Raw genomic sequence first — 19,344 nt, forward strand, 5'->3', positions numbered from 1 at the left:
AAATGGAGAAGCATGCAGCACGCAGACAATTTTCTAAAAATCCAACATGGAAAACCAACTAAAATATTAGAAGACTAACATAATGGAAAATAAAGATTATTATGTCAAGAATTATTATATGTACCCCGCATTCAATGCCTAATTTAGAAAAATGATTGCTGTATTTTAAAAGAAAAAATTTGATAGAACATTTTGGAGAACAAAACATGCATGGATATATAAATGAAAACTTCAACACACACACACACCACACACATACACACACACACGCACACGCACACACGCGCGCAGCAAATTTTAAAGTCTAACCTTACTTTCATAGAAATAATTGTTGCTTATCCAAAAATTTATAAAAAAAACTATTGAATGAATGTTTAATTAAATGTGGCCGACGGAGCCCATAATGCTTAACGTTCAGAGTTTTTGTAATGTTACCCTTCTTCTTCTGTCAGTCATTTGAAAAAAAATTTTTTGAACAAATTTAATAAAAGTAATTTATTGGACAATTTAAATTTTTGCTAATGTTTACAGGTTTAAAACGTTGAATTTCAAAGGGAACATGAAAGTTTCTGCAAATTAGGAAACTATTGCTGAATAAATATTCCACCACATGTTACACGTGTTGGATTGAAATGAGTTTTTCAGGTGGTTCAGAAGGGAGGTTTCGTCGATTAAGTAGGAAAAATGCTGTAGTGGTATTCGCATTGCATCAACTGCAGGCCAATAACATTTCCTGAAGAGATTGAACTTTAAAATTCTGAATAAATAAATTAACTGACTAGCAATTTATTAGAGATAATGTTGATAGACGTGAAATGAAATAAAAAAAGACTAAACACTAATCGAGGTTTATGTTTGTTGAGAATGCGAAACGTTCTAGCAGAATATACAGGTTTTACTAGAAATATTGAAACTTACCCAAGAAATTTAACATCCCTAAAATATTTTACAGCATTTCCCAAACATTTTACAACATTTATGATTAAACATGTTTTATTTGTGTTGGGAATAAATGCATTTTTCCTCAACCAGTCGTTAACAAAAGTTGTAAAATATTTTGAAAATGCTGTAAAATATTTTGGAGATGTAAAATTTCTTTCAGATGTTGTAATATTTCTCGTAAAACCTGTAACAAACCAATTAGCAGGAATTGTAACGTAGACGAAGAACCATCTCAAATGTTCAAGTTCGTACCATTTTGAAAAGGTATTTTCACATTCACAGACATCCGCGCATATGGTTTCATACAAAATAAACACACACACACACATACATTGAAGCATACATACATGCATCTTGAGTGACACTCACAAATATATAGAGGAACACGCACACACGCGCACACACACGCGGATCATATTAACCCACAAACCGATTATGAAACAAAAGAATGAACTTAAAACTTTGAACACACACACGTGAATAAATAAATAATTAATGCAAAGAAATAAAAAAAAATACAGAAATACGTAATTTTAGGCAGCAGAAAAATATCTAATTGGTGCGGAGCGAACATTAAGAAGACATTGGGAGTGAGTTTTGTATGTTTTAATGACCCCGCTGGAGAACAATTAGCAAGAAAAAAATGCAGCCACGAACGAAACTCACAGGAACGAACAAACGTACAACCACACGACCAATGTATGTTTGTTGGTATGAATGAATGTATGTATGTATGCATGTGTGTATGTATGTATATATGTATGTATGTATGTATATATGTACGTATGAATGTACGTATGTTTGTCTGTCTGTATTTTATACATAACATACATGAGTACCAAGAGAAAATTTTATAGCAACTGATAAACAAACATCCATAGAAACTTTCAAACAAATCTTTATATATGTGAGAGCATGGGGCTAACTTAAATCAAACCTTCTTCTCTCGACCCAGCATTTAAAAACGCGCCTAGTCAGTGCATGTTTTTTTGCTGCTGTGTGTCTTCTACAAAATTTTTGTATGTACATGTGTATGTTTGTGTGTGTGTGTGTGTGTGTGTGTGTGTGTGTGTGTGTGTGTGTGTGTGTGTGTGTGTGTGTGTGTGTGTGTGTGTGTGTGTGTATGTAAACAACATTCATTTAATTTTTTATGTTGTTTTCATGATTGGCTTCTTTTTTTTTTGGAAATTCTCCGTGCTGATGTATTTGTATTTGTTTTCGTGTTTCTCATTTCTCCGTGTATTTGTGAATGTTTAAATGTCTGTTTGTCCATTTGTATGTATGTTTGTGCTTCAGTGCGCATGTTCCTGTTTTTGTATAAATGTTTATGTAATTACATGTAATGTTATGTAATGTGTAAGATTTTGTGTTTGTATGTATTTTTGTATGTCTGTTCGTCATGTGTATGTCTGTATTTCTCTATCTGTATTTGTCTTTGTATGAATATTTGTGCTTTTGTATGTATGATTGAGTATTTTAATATATGTTTATATATTTGTATATATGTTTGTATAAGTTTAAAAATGTTTATGTATTTGCATAATTTTTAGGATGTTACTTGAATGTAACTTGTGGTTGAAGCACTCACATTAAGATCCAACATTGTTAATAAACTTTTTCTTTTAAAATCGTTCAATTGAAGTTTACTTGATTTAATAGCAATTTAAAAAGTGGTCAAAAGCTGCTCAACGAGTCTGTAGATCATAAAACTTCTAAAAATTTGAAAATCTTTATATGGAGACGGAATTTTTTCAGAAGAACTCATCATTCCCATCTTCTCAAATGGAGGCAACAACAGCATGGTCAATGGTCATTGTTTTGTCTGTTTAAGCTGTCGTCTTGCATGGGAAAAGTTGCTGGGTAGAGGTGGGGCAGGGGTCGATTGTGTCAACATCTTATGGACTTACGGTACTGAATGTTTGTTTGTTTTATTTATATTTTCAGTTTCTGTTTTGTCAGGTCTGCACTTTTTCACGTGTGTGGCGTCTGCAGTTTTGTTTATATGATTTTTAATTCTATATTTTCTTTTTTGCAGTTTATTTATTTCTTAACTTAGGGTCGTCTCTTGATACAGTTTTTTTAATTTTTGGTTTTGGTAAGTACTTTATAGGAACAATAAAAAGAGCTTTTAATTTTTTAGTGGATTCAATTTATTGAGTAATTTAAAATAAGTTTCAACCAATCAACCAGTCATACATGTCAAGTTTACCATCGTCTTCGTCAGCCTCGTCCAAATCATCATCTTATTTATGACAGTCACCGCTAGTGGTCAAAATGCTAGCAACAACAATAACAATGGTGACACTGGTAGCAATGGTAACAACGATTACACCAGTAACTAGGCTGTTGAGGTTGTAATTTTTACCAACAATGGTGATTCGAGTGGCAACTGTAACAAGAGCGTTAAGAATGCAACTGAATGGGTGACCACTCGCAAGTCGTAATAAACACATCTTGATATTATAGGATCAACCCTTTAATGCATAGAATAGCACCATTTTCCCGGACGCCCTATGTTAAGTTGAATTACTCAAACAATTTTAAATTAATACGCTGTAAACTCTTTCTAGTTGTACGAAAAAGAAAGCGTAATTTTTTAAAAATTGAAATCGTTCGGCTATTTCCACATTGATTGAATTATTTTTTTAAGTAGAAACCAATGTCGCATGTTAATGGGTCGTGAAGTATGTGGTTCCTTGTGTAGATGCTTGTTAATATAAAAGTATGTGGCTCCTTGTGGCTCCTTGTGTACGCCGTAGGAGTCGATATGGCTGGACACGTGCGAACGTGTGTGCGCCTCTGTGGAGGAATGAGTGACAAGCAGCTTCATGAGATATGCATTCTGCACTTAAAGTTGAAGCTGCCGTCAGACAGAGTGCTGCAGATGCGTTCGCGGTTATTAGCTTTAAAATGCTTTCATGCCGCACCCATCCCAGCGCGTGTACACAACTCTGTGTGGCATCACTCGCACCGAGGTACGCGCCTACTCTGCTCTGTAATTATTATACTACTATGTATGGAAGCAACTGAACTCCCACTTATGAACAAATATGATGAAATTTACACACACACACACACACACTTGAGTAAATACACATAAACACACGTGTTGAAAAAATACTTATAGTGTTGAAAACCATCACAGGACTTTGTAGGTTGCAGTTGGCAACAAAAAACTATCAGATTTTGGAATAGGCCAAATGGCAGATGGAAGATTTGGATATTCAACTGTTAATTTATTTTCATTGATAAACTTGCTTTAATGGGTGGAGTCAAACAGAAATAGCAGTCATCTGCAGGGTTTTTAGGCTCCCTCCGTACCATAAGAACAGCAAACACCAACAATTTTTTTTATTTTATAACCGTTCTTGTAGTATGATCGAATAAAAATTACAGAATTTATGCTGAGCCCATAATTTATGTTGATTTTTCATCCACTGTCATACCAAAATAATGCTGTAAAGCATTCTTAACAAGGGGTGTAAAAGTTCTTTTCATTTTTGGATTTGGGTCAATAAATTTTTATTAATTCCGTTATAACATTGTCTCATTAATTTGTAAAAAATTTCAATAATATATATGTTAGCTAGTTTGAGAGATATGGTTGGTATACATTGGTACGAGTTTTAAAAAAATCACTCAAAAAATAGAGAGTGGTGTCACAAAAAGATTCATAATTTGAAAAATATCAAATTTTTAAAAATAAAAAAATAAATCGGAAAGAGCCTGGCGTGAATTTTAAAAAAAATCGTTCAAGTTGACGGATGAATATTTTTTAAACGTATGTTCACTTATATTTTATCATACAATACATACACTTTTTATTGTAGTTCTAATGGCGTTTCGGCGTTTATAGTTAAAGATGTTCAGTTAAGTTAAAAGATGTTCACATGAGAGGAAGATGGCATTTGCAGGGTTTTTTGAACAGTTTCGCATGAAGAGGTGTTTTGTTTCACGAGTTTGCGCTATAAAAATACGCGTCGAAGACAAGTTTGTAATGAAATTATTGTCTTTTTATCTTTCTCTATCTCTCCTTTCCTCTCTCTATTTCTTTTTATTCTAGGTGTTTATGTACGTTTATTTTTACATTTGTATGTTTATTGTTTAGTTTGTTCATTTGTATGAAGCCATTTTGTACGCTTTTCGTTGGTGTATTTGTATCTGTGTGTTTAAATATTTAATGTTTTAGTGTATGTTTATTTGTGTTTGTAGGTTGGTGTTAGTATTTTAACGTTATGTTACACATTACTTGCTGAAGTAAATGGATTGTAAGTAGGTATACGCAAGTTTCGCTCACTCGCTCATAAATTGGAACGGGCTGAAACGTTCCAAACATCATCCTGAATGTTGTATTGCTGGAAAGGAACGACTCGACTGGCTGTTTAAAAATATTTCCAAAAACAAGCTTGAATACACCGACGTACATATGCGTAACTGCATGGTGGTACGGTGTTTGTGTTTGTGTTCCATTTCTTCTGCCTATCTTCAATATCAAATTTCTACCTACTCACTCATTTCGAGAGGTTTAAAATTTTTCTTTTCTTGGAAAATCGATGGAGTGTTAAGTCGGATAAACGGCTGCTGCGAATGTTGCTTGGAAAAATTGAAATAAAAAAATATTCTTATTATCGACTTCTTAACAGGACCGTCATCATCATCGTCACCATCATCATCACCACCATCATCATCATCATCGTCACCATCATCATCACCACCATCTTCTTACGAGAATTTGTGCTAATACTCATAATCATCACAATCTTCTTCTTCTTCATCATCATCATCGTCACCATCATCATCATCATTTTCTTCATCATCATTGTCGTCACTATCATCATCACTACCAGCATCATCATCACCATCTTCTTCTTCATCAACATTTTCTTCATCATCACCATCTCCTTCATCTTGTCCCTCACAATCAATATTTTTATCATTTCATCGTCAGTTTATGCGACAAAGTTTAAATGAAAAATAATCTTAGTAAATAAATACATTAATTAACAAAAATAAAAAAAAATTTATCAACAATAAATATATAATAATAATAATAATAGAATGATTAAAAAAACAGTTAAAAGAATTTTAACCAACAACATCTTCGCCACCATTGTGAAAAAACTCCCTCCAACTTCTCCATCTTCAACATTTCAGTTGTACATTTATCATCATTCATCCCATCAAATAAATAATTATATATATATATATATATATATATATATTTATTTATTTATTTATTTATTTATTTATTTATATATTTATCCTTCACCATCCCTTTTCTTCCATCACCATCTACGCCATCAGCCTTTGAGATGTCTGGAAAGATTCTCTTCCTCCGACAGCTGTTCAGTTGAGTTTTTCTTGACTATCTTGGTAAGGTTTGTTCTGTTGGATTGATTGTTGCTGAAGGAGGATGTTTTCCGCTGAGTTGGCTTGGAGGTGCGTCGTAGTGAAGTTAATGTATTGTTTGCTTGTTTGTTGTTGTTGCTTCGCTGACTGAAGTTGCAGGTACTTGTGTGATGGCCCGTTGATTCGCTTGTCTTGTTAATTTGCTGTCAGTGCTCGAATGAATTGCTATACTGAAATTTTATAAAAGCGTCTGAAGAATGTTTTTTAATTTGGCATCATCATCATCACCATCGTTATCATCATCATCATCGTCGTCGTCGTAAACATCATCATCATTTATCTCAATTATCGTCAACAGTGGCATAAAACAAAAACATTGACAGCCAGAAACATCGGCCAACAAAATTATTTTTCGTGCGTGCGTGTGTGCGTGTGTGTGCGTAGGTGTGTTTACCGTATGTCTGTCAGGGGTTGTTAATATTGTGAGCATTTGGTATGTGTGTGTGTGTCGCTGGTTGTGGCGTGTGTCGTTGGTTGTGGCCTGTGATGCTGGCTGGAGTGTGTGCTGCAGGTTGCGGCTTGTGTCGGTGATTTTGGCGTGTGTCGCTGGTTGTGGCGGGTGGAGGCGTGTATCCTGCTTGCATGTTTCTAAATAGCGCATGTGTGACGTGTATATAGTGTGTATGTATACTTAGTGAAGTGTGTACATTTTATATATATATATATAAAATATATATATACATATATATATATACAATATATATATATATATACATATATATATATATATATATATATATATATATATATATTGTCTCGGCACACATACCATTAAAGTTAATGTATATATATATGTATATATCAGGTTTGTTGTATGCATGGAGGTTGTAAGGGTGAGGTTTGTTTTTTTTAATGCGATGTGTTTTTATGTGCTTGTGGTTTATACTGTGTCGACTGGGTTGCTGCTGCTGCTGCTGCTTCTGATGATGCTGACGACGATGATGACGACGGCGATGATGACGATGTTACTGTTTTTTTGATGAAGCTGATAATGACGTCATCATGATGACGTTCGCATGTTATAATGATACTGCTACCAACTTGACAAATTTTCTATCGGTACTTTTCCTCCCTCAGACAAACTTGGGAAGATTTCCCTACAATTAATATGCTTTGGTAGAATATATAGACATGGAGGTGCACGCATGCATTAATATTCATTTGTATATGCATTAATAAATTAATAAACATGAGTATATATGAATATGTATTTGTTTGAATATACAATACATTTATACGTTCTTGAATATATGAAATGCTGGCCTGCTCTTACAAGAAAAATATCTCTAAATATCTACACCATGTTTTCTTTCAATTTTAATTATTCATAATAAAAACATCAGCACATTCTCTGTTTAATAATAATAAGACGCAAGGATGATGTTTGGGTGAAAGGTTGGGGTTGATGAATGGGATTTAAATTATATGATGTTGGTGGCTGTTGTGATGACGACGATGATGATGATGGTGATGACGACACCATGATGGTGATGATGATGAAGAGGTGATGATGATAATGGTGTTGATGATGATGATGATGTTGACTAAGACATAATGATGATGATGGGGATATTATGTTAATTAGCTAGCTACTCATGACTGCTACAGTTGTTTATGACAGAACTTTCATGCCCTTTCCTATTACGCTATGCAACTAATACTGCAGCCCATACTGCTTCTACTACCACTACTACTACCACTACTACTACTACTACTACTACTACTACTACTACCACTACTACTACTACTACTACTACTACTACTACTACTGCTCTGTATGTATTTATTTTACTTATTTATTTAGAAATATTTATATAGCGCAAATTAAATACTTCAAAGGTGCCATCAAAAGTGAAACATACAAAATATCTGTGCGTGATCAACATAAATTAAAATATTCAAATTTAATTTTTATCAACGAAAAATAAATATGTTTTTAATTCATTTTTAAATGTCACAAAATTAATTCCAGGTCTTCTTAATGAAATCGGTAGGTCATTCCAAGCCGTCGAACTCGCAACTGCGATATCTCTTGCACTTATTCGTAGCTGGAACCACCGCCAAAGGATTCATATTATCTGACCTCAGATGCCTGCGTGAAAAATTTATCTGTGATGTAAGCCGGTGACATTCCATTCATGGACTTGAACGCAGTCACTGCAATTTTAAAAATTATTCTTTCCTCAAGTGAAGTTCATTCAATGTTAGCGTTACAGGATCAAATTTCAATTTTCCAGTTACAAGTTTTGCAGCCCTATTTTGAACCGACTGAAGAATGGCAATTAATCTATCAGACAATATAAATGTTATGTTGTTGATTTTGATTTTGATGATGATGTTTTGTTGTTGTTATTACTGTTGTGGCTGTAGTGATTGTTGTTGTTGTTGATAAGGATTTGGTTGTTGCGGTTGATGTTGTTATTGTTGTGGTTGTAGTGGTTGTTGATGTTGTTGCGGTTGTTGTTGTGGTTGTTGTTGAGAGATTTGTTCAGGCTGATGATGACGGTGAATGGGGCTTGCCGGAGAAGAATGCTGTTAATGATTTTTTGACTGATTAGATTGTCGGTCATTTTGTGATTTCATTTGTTGTTGTCGTCAATTTTACTGCGGTTGTTGTTGTGTGTAATTGTTGTCGTTGCTCTGTTTGTTGTGTGTGTGTGTGTGTGTGAGTAAGTGTTGATGTTGTTGTAGTTATTGTATTACTGTGTTTGTAATTGTTGCGTGCGGGTGAAATTGTTGTTGTTTCTGCGATGTTGTGCGTGTGTGTGTATGTGTGTGTATCTGTGTGTGTGTTTGTGTGTGTGTGTTGTAATTGTAGTTGTTGTTGCTGTGATTGTTGTGTGTATATACATTTCTATATTGTTCTTGTCATTTTCGGTTGTTGCAGAGTACATGAATGTTAATGTTACGATTGTTGTTGTTGTTGTTATCAATTTTGTTGTAAGTGTGTGAATGTTAATGTTGTTGTTGTGCGTGCGTGCGTGTGTGTATGTGTGTTTGAAGGTTGTTGTTTGTGTGGCGGGGATGCGTGAACTGTTGTGTATACAAAAATGTTGATGTTGTGTTTGTGTGTGTTTGTCTGTGTGTGTATGTGTTTTTCATTCTTCATAATGCAGATCTGTCAAATGCAAGCAACACATCATACGCGTATGATGGCTTTTGAGTTTTGGACAGGCAGCAGTCGAACCACGCCATCACGTAATAGGAGCGCGAGACATGGCACTCCTACCGACTGAGCTAATCCGGTTTGCGAGAATGGTTGTTTTTATTGGATAAATATTGGATAAATATTAGTGAAAAACCTGAAAAAAAAACCAAAACATCACTTGACTGATGAGGAACAGCGCACTCACAACAACCACATCAGCAGCTGCAACAACAACCACATCAGCAGCTGCAACAACAACCACATCAGCAGCTGCAACATGAACAACAACCACATCGTGTCGCTTCATTAGACAGCAAAATTGAACAACGACGTTTGATGAAGAGATAGAAAAAAAGAGAAAAAAAAATTCGATATGATTGAAAAGATAATGTATTTACATATCGTCTCCATGGCAGTGGCAATTAGCACAACAATAACCAGCCAAGACCTCGCATTATTATGCTACGAAATAAGATGGATACATTAGGCGTACATTTCCTTACACACACACACACACACACACACACACAAACACACACACACATACTATGATCTATCCATCCATACAGAAATAAATATCTTGAAAAAGATCCTAGTTTTTTTTTACTGCGCGTGTACTGAAAGTTGTTCGCTATGTTCTTATAATATTTGACGAATGCTATTAAAAAAATATTTTGAGAAATCATATATAAGCAACGCTGAAAATGCTGTGATTTTCTAAGCAACTGTTTATCTGGTAGTCTGAATCCTAAATATATATTTATATATAAATGCACTTATTGATGAAAATCAGAACTTATTCGGCGTGAGCTTATCTCCTGTTTAAGGGTCAAGTATTCGTTATTCCGTAGGTTTAAGATTTTATATAGATGTATACAACTTTTTCAAACGCAAACTTTGTTGAACGTTAATTTGAATACATTTGTTTGTTTGTGTGTGTGTGTGTGTGTCTTTTTATCAGTGTAGTTGTTTTAGTTTTTGTTCGTTTTGTTGTTGGGCTTGTTAGATTGTTTTAGTTTATCAAGCGAGCACAATGGAAACGTGCAGCAGAAAGGAATTGATGAGCATTGAAGCTGATTAGCTACTGATGTCCTTTCTTTGTTCATCTTTCATCCTGGCACAATCTCATCTCAGTCAGTGGGTTCATTGTTTCGTGTGTGTTGTCCATTGTTTTGTGTGGCTTCTTTGTCGTTGTTAGTTGTTATTCTGCATTAAGTTGATGCTCCAGTTATCAAACTCTTTTGTGTCTTCACAGTGGACTTTTCATCTTAATCTGTAATGATGTTATTGTACGTGTGTACATTGTCGAGGTCAAATGAGAGAAATCACTTTAGTCCGTTGAATTGTTTGCGCAGCCAACCCACATCTCACCACCTCAACATTCAAAATCTGCAAGAAAAAATTTACTATCAGCAGACCGATCCAGACAAGCAAATAAACCCATTCAGAAAGATAAAAACACACACATAAAAATAAATAGAACAACTGTGTGAACAAATTTGTTTCTCTGAACGAACACGCACCGTACACAATATAAACACACACAAACAATCAAAAGATGTAGAGGCACAGGACAATTAACATCACATACATAGCCACGTTGGTAAATGAACAACAGATTTCTACCATAAACCAGCAGTAGACAAAACATCAAACGGACAAGAGGCATAAATAAGCATTAATGGCTAACATGAAAAAAAAAATCCATGCAGTAGCAAAATGAACATAAACAAATTATATATAAAACAACGTGAACAATAAATAAACAGTTGACAAAAACTATGCCAACAACACGTGAAAAATATAAAGAGCTCAGAAACAGAGTTTAAAACAACAGACGCCTACCAAATCAACATGGCATTATTTGCAAGTTTAACAAGACTCAAGCATTTAAAAAAAACACTTAAAAAAATAAAACAAAAACAACATTAGCAGCAACAATAATAACAACAAAAGCAGCAAAATAATAAAATGGTTTTCTAATTTCAGCATTTTCACCGCTGACCAGTGTACGACACGTATTTATCATACATGGCAGCCTAGTCTAGAACTCGCACACACAACACACAGTTTTATATTTTTGCGTGGTTTTGACTATCAGAGGCACGTATATATTATTGTGGCGTGCAGTTTAATTCAACGCTTCTATAAAAACTTGATGATCTGTTGCCAAACATTTTTTAATTTATAAATTTTTATAAATAAAGCTTATCGAAATTCTAGTAATTTTTTTTATTGTTCTTTGTTATTTATTTTTTTTGTCTTTTTTTTACAGCGTCGTATCATATCATGCCACCTATAATGATTCACAAGCAAGGAAAAAGAAGAAAAGAAGGAAGTTTAATGATGGGATCGGATGATTTTTAAATTAGCCAAATTTTCGATAGGATACATAAGAATAAATTTTTGAGAATAAATGACTTTAACTAATTACAACGCACTATTATTATCTGGCTGTTGAACAGTTTATTACAAAAAAAAAACAAATGTTATAAATTCATACAGTGACAAAATAATAATAAAATACGGCAAGTTAAATATTCAAAAAGTTATTTTCCATGTCAGTTATGGAAAACCAGTTGAACCAATTACTTCACGAAATGTTTTACATGTCATTGCTCCAAATGTTGCGAACTTTATTGTCTATGTCATGCATTAAAACAAAATTGCTCCAAATGTTCTTGCGGGCGTTGTGAGCCGGGTTGTTGTTGCTCCATATATTGCGAATTTGCGACTCATCCTTTGCAAGGGAAAAACTTCTCAGGTTTTCACTTTCGGCTGGAATCTCAAGCTCGCTGTTGTTCTGTAACATTCTTCTTCTGCTTTCGAAATGTTCACTTTCGAACAAAATATTGTTGAATAATTCTTCATTTTCGATTTCACTATCCCTCACAAAAGACATATTCCAAATATTGTCTTTAATGCTCTCTGATTCCGATTCATCATCTTTCGCTTGTTGATTTTCCAGTAGCATTTCTCCGCTGTTTTCAAACTCTTCACTTTGCTCCACAAAATTGTTGGATGCAAATTTATAGTTATCCAAAATCCATCTATCACATTGTTTAGGATGTTCCTTTTGCACTGAAACTTTGCTGAACGATTTATCACTTCTAACTACAACATCCTTCGTATTGCCTATAAAATCATTTAACGAGCTTACATTTTTCGGTAAGTATTCAGCTCTACAGCTTTCTACCTGCTTCAAAATATTTATCAGATAATTCACTACATTTGAGTTCTGCACTGAAACACTCTTGTTCCAAACGCTATCTATCTTCGCGTTCAGGCTTTTATTTGAAGATTCGTATTTGCTGGTTTCCATTTTCTTTTCCCTGTTGTCTTGAGCTTGTTCCCAATTTAATTTTTTCAAAACAGTTGGAGGAACTTTCATGATTATGAATTTTAAGTCCCTGGTAGTGATAAACACCGTTCCATTGAATGTAAGTGTTACATCGAAACATTTCTTCAGATTTTTTGCAGATTTCAATGCAACCAGTATCTGGTCACCAATTCGGTTAAAGATGGTTAGTCTAAGGCCGTAGTAATTGTTGCATACAATCAATTCATCGTTTGTTCCAATTTTTACAAAAATTGGATAATCTGTTATTCCTTCCTTTCCTATCGTCCGCAGTTTGTGGCCTTCATAATTGATCACCTCTACACAATGTTTTCGATTATCGCAGACGAAGAGCTCGTTGTGTTTATTGGCGGCAATATTGTAAGGATAGTCGATATCTGGGCAGTGCAATGTATTCAGCAACAATCCCTTTTGGTCAAATATGTAAATTTTCTTGTGCGTAGAATCCAGGAGAAATATTTTGAAGTTGTTATCCATGCACACATCCTTTGGATTCGTTGCTTCGTAACGGAAGGAGGTTATTTTGTATAAATTTTCCCCAATCACCGTGATTCTCTTGTGAGGAGGTCTTTCGACAACAACTAACCATTTGGTATGCGGACACAAATACATGCAGTCAGGCGACCACAACAACGTTCGATTGTTGTGCGTATTAACATTTGTCTTTAAATTTCCATTCAAATCAAATATTTTTAATGTATTGATTTTTGTGTCCGCCATTATGACTTGATCTTCTGCGTTCTTGCACAAACTGTTTGGACCGTCAAATGTATCTCCATCAATTTTAACAACAGTCAGAAAATCACGTTTTACTGCATTCGATTTTAATACGTTCAATCTGTGTTTTTCCCGATTTTTACATAGAACTAAATTTTTGGGGTAGCAATATTTGCTTTGAGCATACAGATTTTTGCATTTTTTCCCATAATTTTTCGGAATATTACTTTTCAGTGAAAAGTCATTGGGACCATTAATCTTAGGCTGTTTGAATTCTACGGACATTCCAATATTCAACGAGAAATTAATGAGTCCTTGAGTCAGAACTGCAGAACTCCGCTTAGTTTCACGTTGTTTTGTCCTGGTAACAACAGACCAATCTTCGCTGACACTCGGACACATCTTATCAATGCTTCCACTGCTCGGAAGTTCGCTGACGACATCTTTGACTTTCAAAAGTTGGTCCCTGTTTTCATCAGTTTTCAAACTTTTCAATAATACATTTCTCATCTTAAAAACTTTTATTGTTGGAAGTAATTCAAATCGCAATCAATATACCTAAGAAGTAAGTGTTGAACTGGGAAGATGTGATGCTTCAACCTCATCGTCAACTCTATTTATACTTGAAATTTAACTTTGCTTTTTGATGAGTTTTACTATCAGTCTTTGTATCAGATACATCGTTGTAAATGTACATAGAAAATTGTTTTGATTAATTTAGAGCTAATTTTACGATGGTGGTGCAATTTTACGATTTTTATTATTATCGTCTTTGTGAAATATCTATTACATTTTTTTATTAGCTTATCAACAATTTCTCATCGTAAGATTGTTTTAATTCGATCAAATCTTACAATTTCATAACTTCGAAAAGTGTGCTAAGTTGAAATATGCGCACAATTGGTCGATAGAATAAAACTCTTAGTGAAATATGTTCAATATATGAAATTTCTAAAAGCTAACAAATATTTATCATACTATGGAACAAATAATTCGCAAATATTATTTTAAAATGAGATGACAAAGGGCTAGTATAACCAGTGCCTTTTAACAGGTGTTATATCTGGTTCCGAGGTGAGGTTGTCCGTCAGCTTGGTAAGCAATCCATCTATTAAAAGGTGAAACTCTGATTTCAAACCATAGTACCGTCAGTTGAGATGGTTTCACTACACCGCCGCAGTTCCGCTCAAACTGATGCGTCCACGTAGTTGGTCATAGAAGGTTTAAATACAGGTGTGATGTGCAATCGGTTCTGCGCAGTCAGAGCTGCATAATAAAGAACAAAAAACAGGTTCCCCTGAACATTGCTAGCTCATAACTAATCTGGCAGCCTGCCACGGTTGTCTGGATACCTTTGCGATCAAACCTCATCAATGACCCAGTTTTTACGCCACAAAATAAATATGTGTGTGTGTGTTTGTGTGTGTGGGGTGGGTGGGTGTATGTGTGGTTATTTGTGTGGGTGTGTGTGGGTGGGCGTGAAATGAATATGAAATATCTAGAGGATTTAATTGGATTTAATTTGAGTTCACTTTTGGCTTCGTCGACATAACTCCATGGTAACGATGAAGCCAGTGCTCTTCGAAATAAACAACAATTCGACATCAGCGTTCAAACTTCGCATGTGATTAAAAACTTTAAATAAATCGCAAAAATTATTACTTTCGATTTTTTTTTGTTAAAATTTTATTAGTTTAATTTTAAAAATATGTCCTACAGAGATATGAGAAGTTTGTATTGTAATATTTTTTTATCATTTTTTTTGTATTCTAATTCTATTTTTAAAATATTTTAATTTATTGTTTATTCAATTAATTTTTAAAAACCTATGATGTTAAATCATAAATGTAAATCAGTAAAATGTTTTTTATTAATTATTTTTATTTTAATGAACAGTGAGTTAGAGTAGTTGTTATAGTTATACTAGTGTTATTCATTTATTGGTTGTTGAAAGTTAAACATTCGTCAAACAGAAAATGTTTATTTCATTTTTTATATCTGCATTACAAATATAACTTATAATTTTGTTTGTTATCAATCAGCTGTTACCAATATAACCAATAACCAATTAACCAATTATAACCAATTAACCAAGATAACCAATTATTTTGTTAAGCAAGAAAAGAAACATTGAATTGAATAAATACTGAGAATTTATAAGTGTGCATTGTTTTGCAATAATTACAAAATAATTTCATACAAACTAGATAATTTTTCAATCGTTTTTTTTAAATTTTCAAAAAGATTTCACAGAGATGATGAGAGCATTGGGTTACAAACGTCTGATCTCAATGGAAAACTTCAAGAAACCTGTTTTCCCACTGATGGCTGATATAATGACATGGCTAGCTCTAAGGTTATTTATAACATTCGAATTAAAATGATTTAATTTTTAGATTCTTGAAGTTGGAGAATTAATTTTATAGTATTTTGTATTCTTGTATTTTATTTCTTATTAGTATCATTTAGTTCAGTTTTTTGATCCTATCAAATCTATTTGCCCAGCTTTAATTCACCTAATGTCCGTTATGGTTATCATTAATAAAAAAATGTTGATAAAAATTTTATGATTGCTTTTGGTGTTTTATAATTATTTTTGAATAATTTATTAGTTTATTTTTAGATAATAAAGTTAAATAATTTGAATAAATGTTTCCAAAGATTTGAACCAAATGCAGACATCCCAAGAGACATAGAGAGTCAGCAAGACAGAATCATCTTCATCAAATATATCACCGAATTCATGGTTTAATTCACATTTTCAGTTTCATTCATCATTCACCAACATTTTTTTCAACTTTCTTTCCATATTCTCCAACCAGGCGACGAAAGTCAGCACAAAAGTCAATCCCAAAAAACTCTACGAGTCTGATGGCTACTCGGTGAAGGAGATGATCAAAGTCAGTCAGATATTGTACCAAGCCATGCTAAGCAGTGCTGATGGTGATGGTGCTAATGGTGATGGTCATGATGACGATGATGATGGTATTACCGCTCTGAGTGTTATGTCTGATCTGTCATCGAAAGTGCGTTGTTCTTCTCGTTGGTGTTGTTGTTTTTGATGTTGTTGTTGTTGGTGATGATGTTGTTGATGATGTTGTTGTTGATGTTGTTGTTAATGTTGTTGTTGTTGATGTTGTTGTTGGTGATGTTATTGTTGTCGTTGTTGTTGTTTTTGGTGTTGTTATTGATGTTGTCGTTGTTTTTGTTGTTGTTGCTGTTGATGCTATTTATATTGTTAATGTTTTGGATGTTGTTGTTAGTAGTAATTTTCATTAACAATATCCTCATCACAATCACCTCGCCTTCGCCTCAATAATGATAGATGGAATAATTTAATTTGCACCTTCCTCCATCCAACCGATCGCTCCACCTTCCAACTGAATTCATCCCAACGGCCCAACAACAACATCAACAATAAACAATGAAATTTCTGAGAATTTAAAAAAATCCACCCGAACAAACTTACCTATGAATAAACCAAATGAACACCAACACATCGTCATTCAATACTTGCAATCATGTTAGAATATCAACTCGACAACATACACAACAACAATATAATAAACAACAACAATGGTGACAAAAAAAAACCACAACGAAACGAAACATTGCAGGCAGACGAGTTGAAGGAAGCGCGATTGATGACGAGCGAGCTGATAAGGAAGGGGGCCCTACTTCACGATCTGCTCGCTAAGGAGGTTGATCTTAAGGTAAAGATGATGAGAATGATGATGAAGATGATGATGAAGATGATGGTGGTGATGATTATGTTAACGATATGACGATGATTATGATGACGATGTGATGACAATGGTAATTTTAATTATTACCGAACTGTGCGCGGTTGTACCAATGGCGATGGAAGGTTTTGATGATTGCGATGAAAGTGAGTAAAAACGAAGCTGACGACAATTGAAAGCTTTCTTACGTATTGTTTCAATCACGTCAGAGCATATGCTTATGCCTTGTTGTGTGCAAATATCAGAAATAAGAATATTAACTGATATCGTTGCAAATTCAAGATATAAAATGTACGTTGATTTCTGCAGCTGGCTCGTTTGAACGCCCTGTCGAAGCAGCTGGAGCTGGGTGACGTGGAGAGGCTGCTGGCTGAAAGCGAGAAAAGCGTCCAAGTAAGTCAACTGTAGCTGGCTCGATTCGTCATTTCTTGTATTACTTTTGACAAATGTGTTTATTTGAGCATTGGTAGCATAGTGCGGTGGTTAATTATTAGTTGTGAAATTTCGACGACCATTTGGAAGATTTTTTCACTCATTCAACATTCAAGTCGCCCATTCAAACAGAACAGCCAACAGCCAAATAATTTTTTTTTCATCGATATATCTCCAGCATCATTTAATAACTTACAACAGACGGAGTTGGCAAAGATAATGTCGTTGATCGAAAGCATCGCATCCGATGAAGCCAATCTGGAAGCGAAGATAGAGAAGAAGAGGGCGGAGTTGGAAAGGAACAAAAAGAGATATGAATCGTTGCAGGGAGTGAGGTCAGAGAAATGAATAATTATTTTTTCGTTCGCTCGTTCATTTGTCCGGCTGATCATTCACTCATTTTTTATACCTTTTTTACCCTACCTTTCAAACATTCATCCATTTCCATTTATTTCTTTCTGTGACACGATGACAGACCATTCACTACAGATGGATTTTGCTGGACTGATCATTCATTCTTTCTTTCATTCTTTTTTAACCTTACCTTTTAAACAATTGTCCATTTCTATTTAATTCTTTCCATCTCACACGACCACAGACCAGCCTACATGGACGAGTTTGAGAGATGTGAAGAGGAGCTGCAGCAGATGTTCAGCGAGTACTTGGACAAGCAGAAGAACTCCTCATTCCTCGAACTCATCTACGAGAAGTACAACAAAATTGAACAAGACTTCTCTGCGGTTAGATCATCACATAATTGGGTTAACTCAGTTAACGTTGTAACCGGTGTGTCGGAGTCGGATAAAAAATATCCGACTCCGGTCCCTCAAAAAATCCGTTTCCGATTCCAGATAATAATATTTGACTCCAGTCCCTAAAAAATAAGTCTCCGATTCCAAATCCGGGCTTAAAAAATTCCAACTCCGACAAAAATCTTCAACTCTGACCGACTCCGACATTCTGGTTGTAACGCTCATTACAACACATTCAATTTGTTTAATTTTCATATTCAATTATTAACTTTGTTGAAATGTAATCGAGCTGGATAAACTTAAAGTTTTTTCCCAAATATCCTGACAACTTTCATTTATCTGGAGTTGTTAAATAAAAACTCATTTTGTATATACATAATAATCCCACTGCTATTCAGACTCTTGAAATTCAGTTGAAGAAGGCCATGGTTCAAAACCACGACAGACCTGGCGTCAACATTCTACAAGGTCCATCATTATCTTCATCATCATCATATCATCATTCTCATATTATCATTGTTTTTTTTATCGTCATTGTTGTCATCACTTTATAATCGTTGCTTGTCATCCGTCTTTTTATATTAGCATTATTTTTATTACTGCCATTTGTTTTATTGTTAATAATGTTTTAATCACCTATTATAATTTATAAACTTTTACATCATCTGGACGCTAAACGAAGATTGATTGATTGACATCATCATCTTGGCTGCCGCCATTGTTTTGCCATTATTATAAAGCATCTTTGGCACCATTGTTATTCTCGTTGTTATTATCTTTTATTTGTTTATCGTATTTATTGCCTTTATCCCCAGCATTGTCACAATCTTCATCTTTATTATC

General features: G+C 34.2%; 3 protein-coding genes across 3 annotated transcripts; 2 read left to right on the plus strand and 1 right to left on the minus strand.

Moving 5' to 3' along the window:
- Positions 1–1,663: 1,663 nt before the first annotated feature.
- HELRODRAFT_89560 (hypothetical protein) lies at positions 1,664–2,492 on the plus strand (the record flags this gene model as incomplete). The annotated part of the gene is made up of 3 exons (XM_009031282.1): positions 1,664–1,745; positions 1,898–2,097; positions 2,304–2,492. 3 exons carry the CDS (start codon positions 1,664–1,666, stop codon positions 2,490–2,492), a joined length of 471 nt encoding a protein of 156 aa, XP_009029530.1.
- A 9,612-nt stretch (positions 2,493–12,104) lies between these two features.
- HELRODRAFT_181506 (hypothetical protein) lies at positions 12,105–14,084 on the minus strand (the record flags this gene model as incomplete). The annotated part of the gene is made up of 1 exon (XM_009031307.1): positions 12,105–14,084. One exon carries the CDS (start codon positions 14,082–14,084, stop codon positions 12,105–12,107), a length of 1,980 nt encoding a protein of 659 aa, XP_009029555.1.
- Positions 14,085–15,282: 1,198 nt separating this feature from the next.
- HELRODRAFT_89643 (hypothetical protein) lies at positions 15,283–18,627 on the plus strand (the record flags this gene model as incomplete). Its single annotated transcript, XM_009031294.1, has 8 exons — positions 15,283–15,304; positions 15,819–15,930; positions 16,236–16,320; positions 16,397–16,604; positions 17,196–17,287; positions 17,627–17,710; positions 17,951–18,084; positions 18,348–18,627. The coding sequence occupies 8 exons, from the start codon at positions 15,283–15,285 to the stop codon at positions 18,625–18,627; spliced, it is 1,017 nt and encodes a 338-aa protein (XP_009029542.1).
- Between the last annotated feature and the right edge of the window lie 717 nt (positions 18,628–19,344).

Source organism: Helobdella robusta, assembly GCF_000326865.2.
Source record: "Helobdella robusta unplaced genomic scaffold HELROscaffold_72, whole genome shotgun sequence".
NCBI classification, from domain to species: Eukaryota; Metazoa; Annelida; class Clitellata; order Rhynchobdellida; family Glossiphoniidae; genus Helobdella; species Helobdella robusta.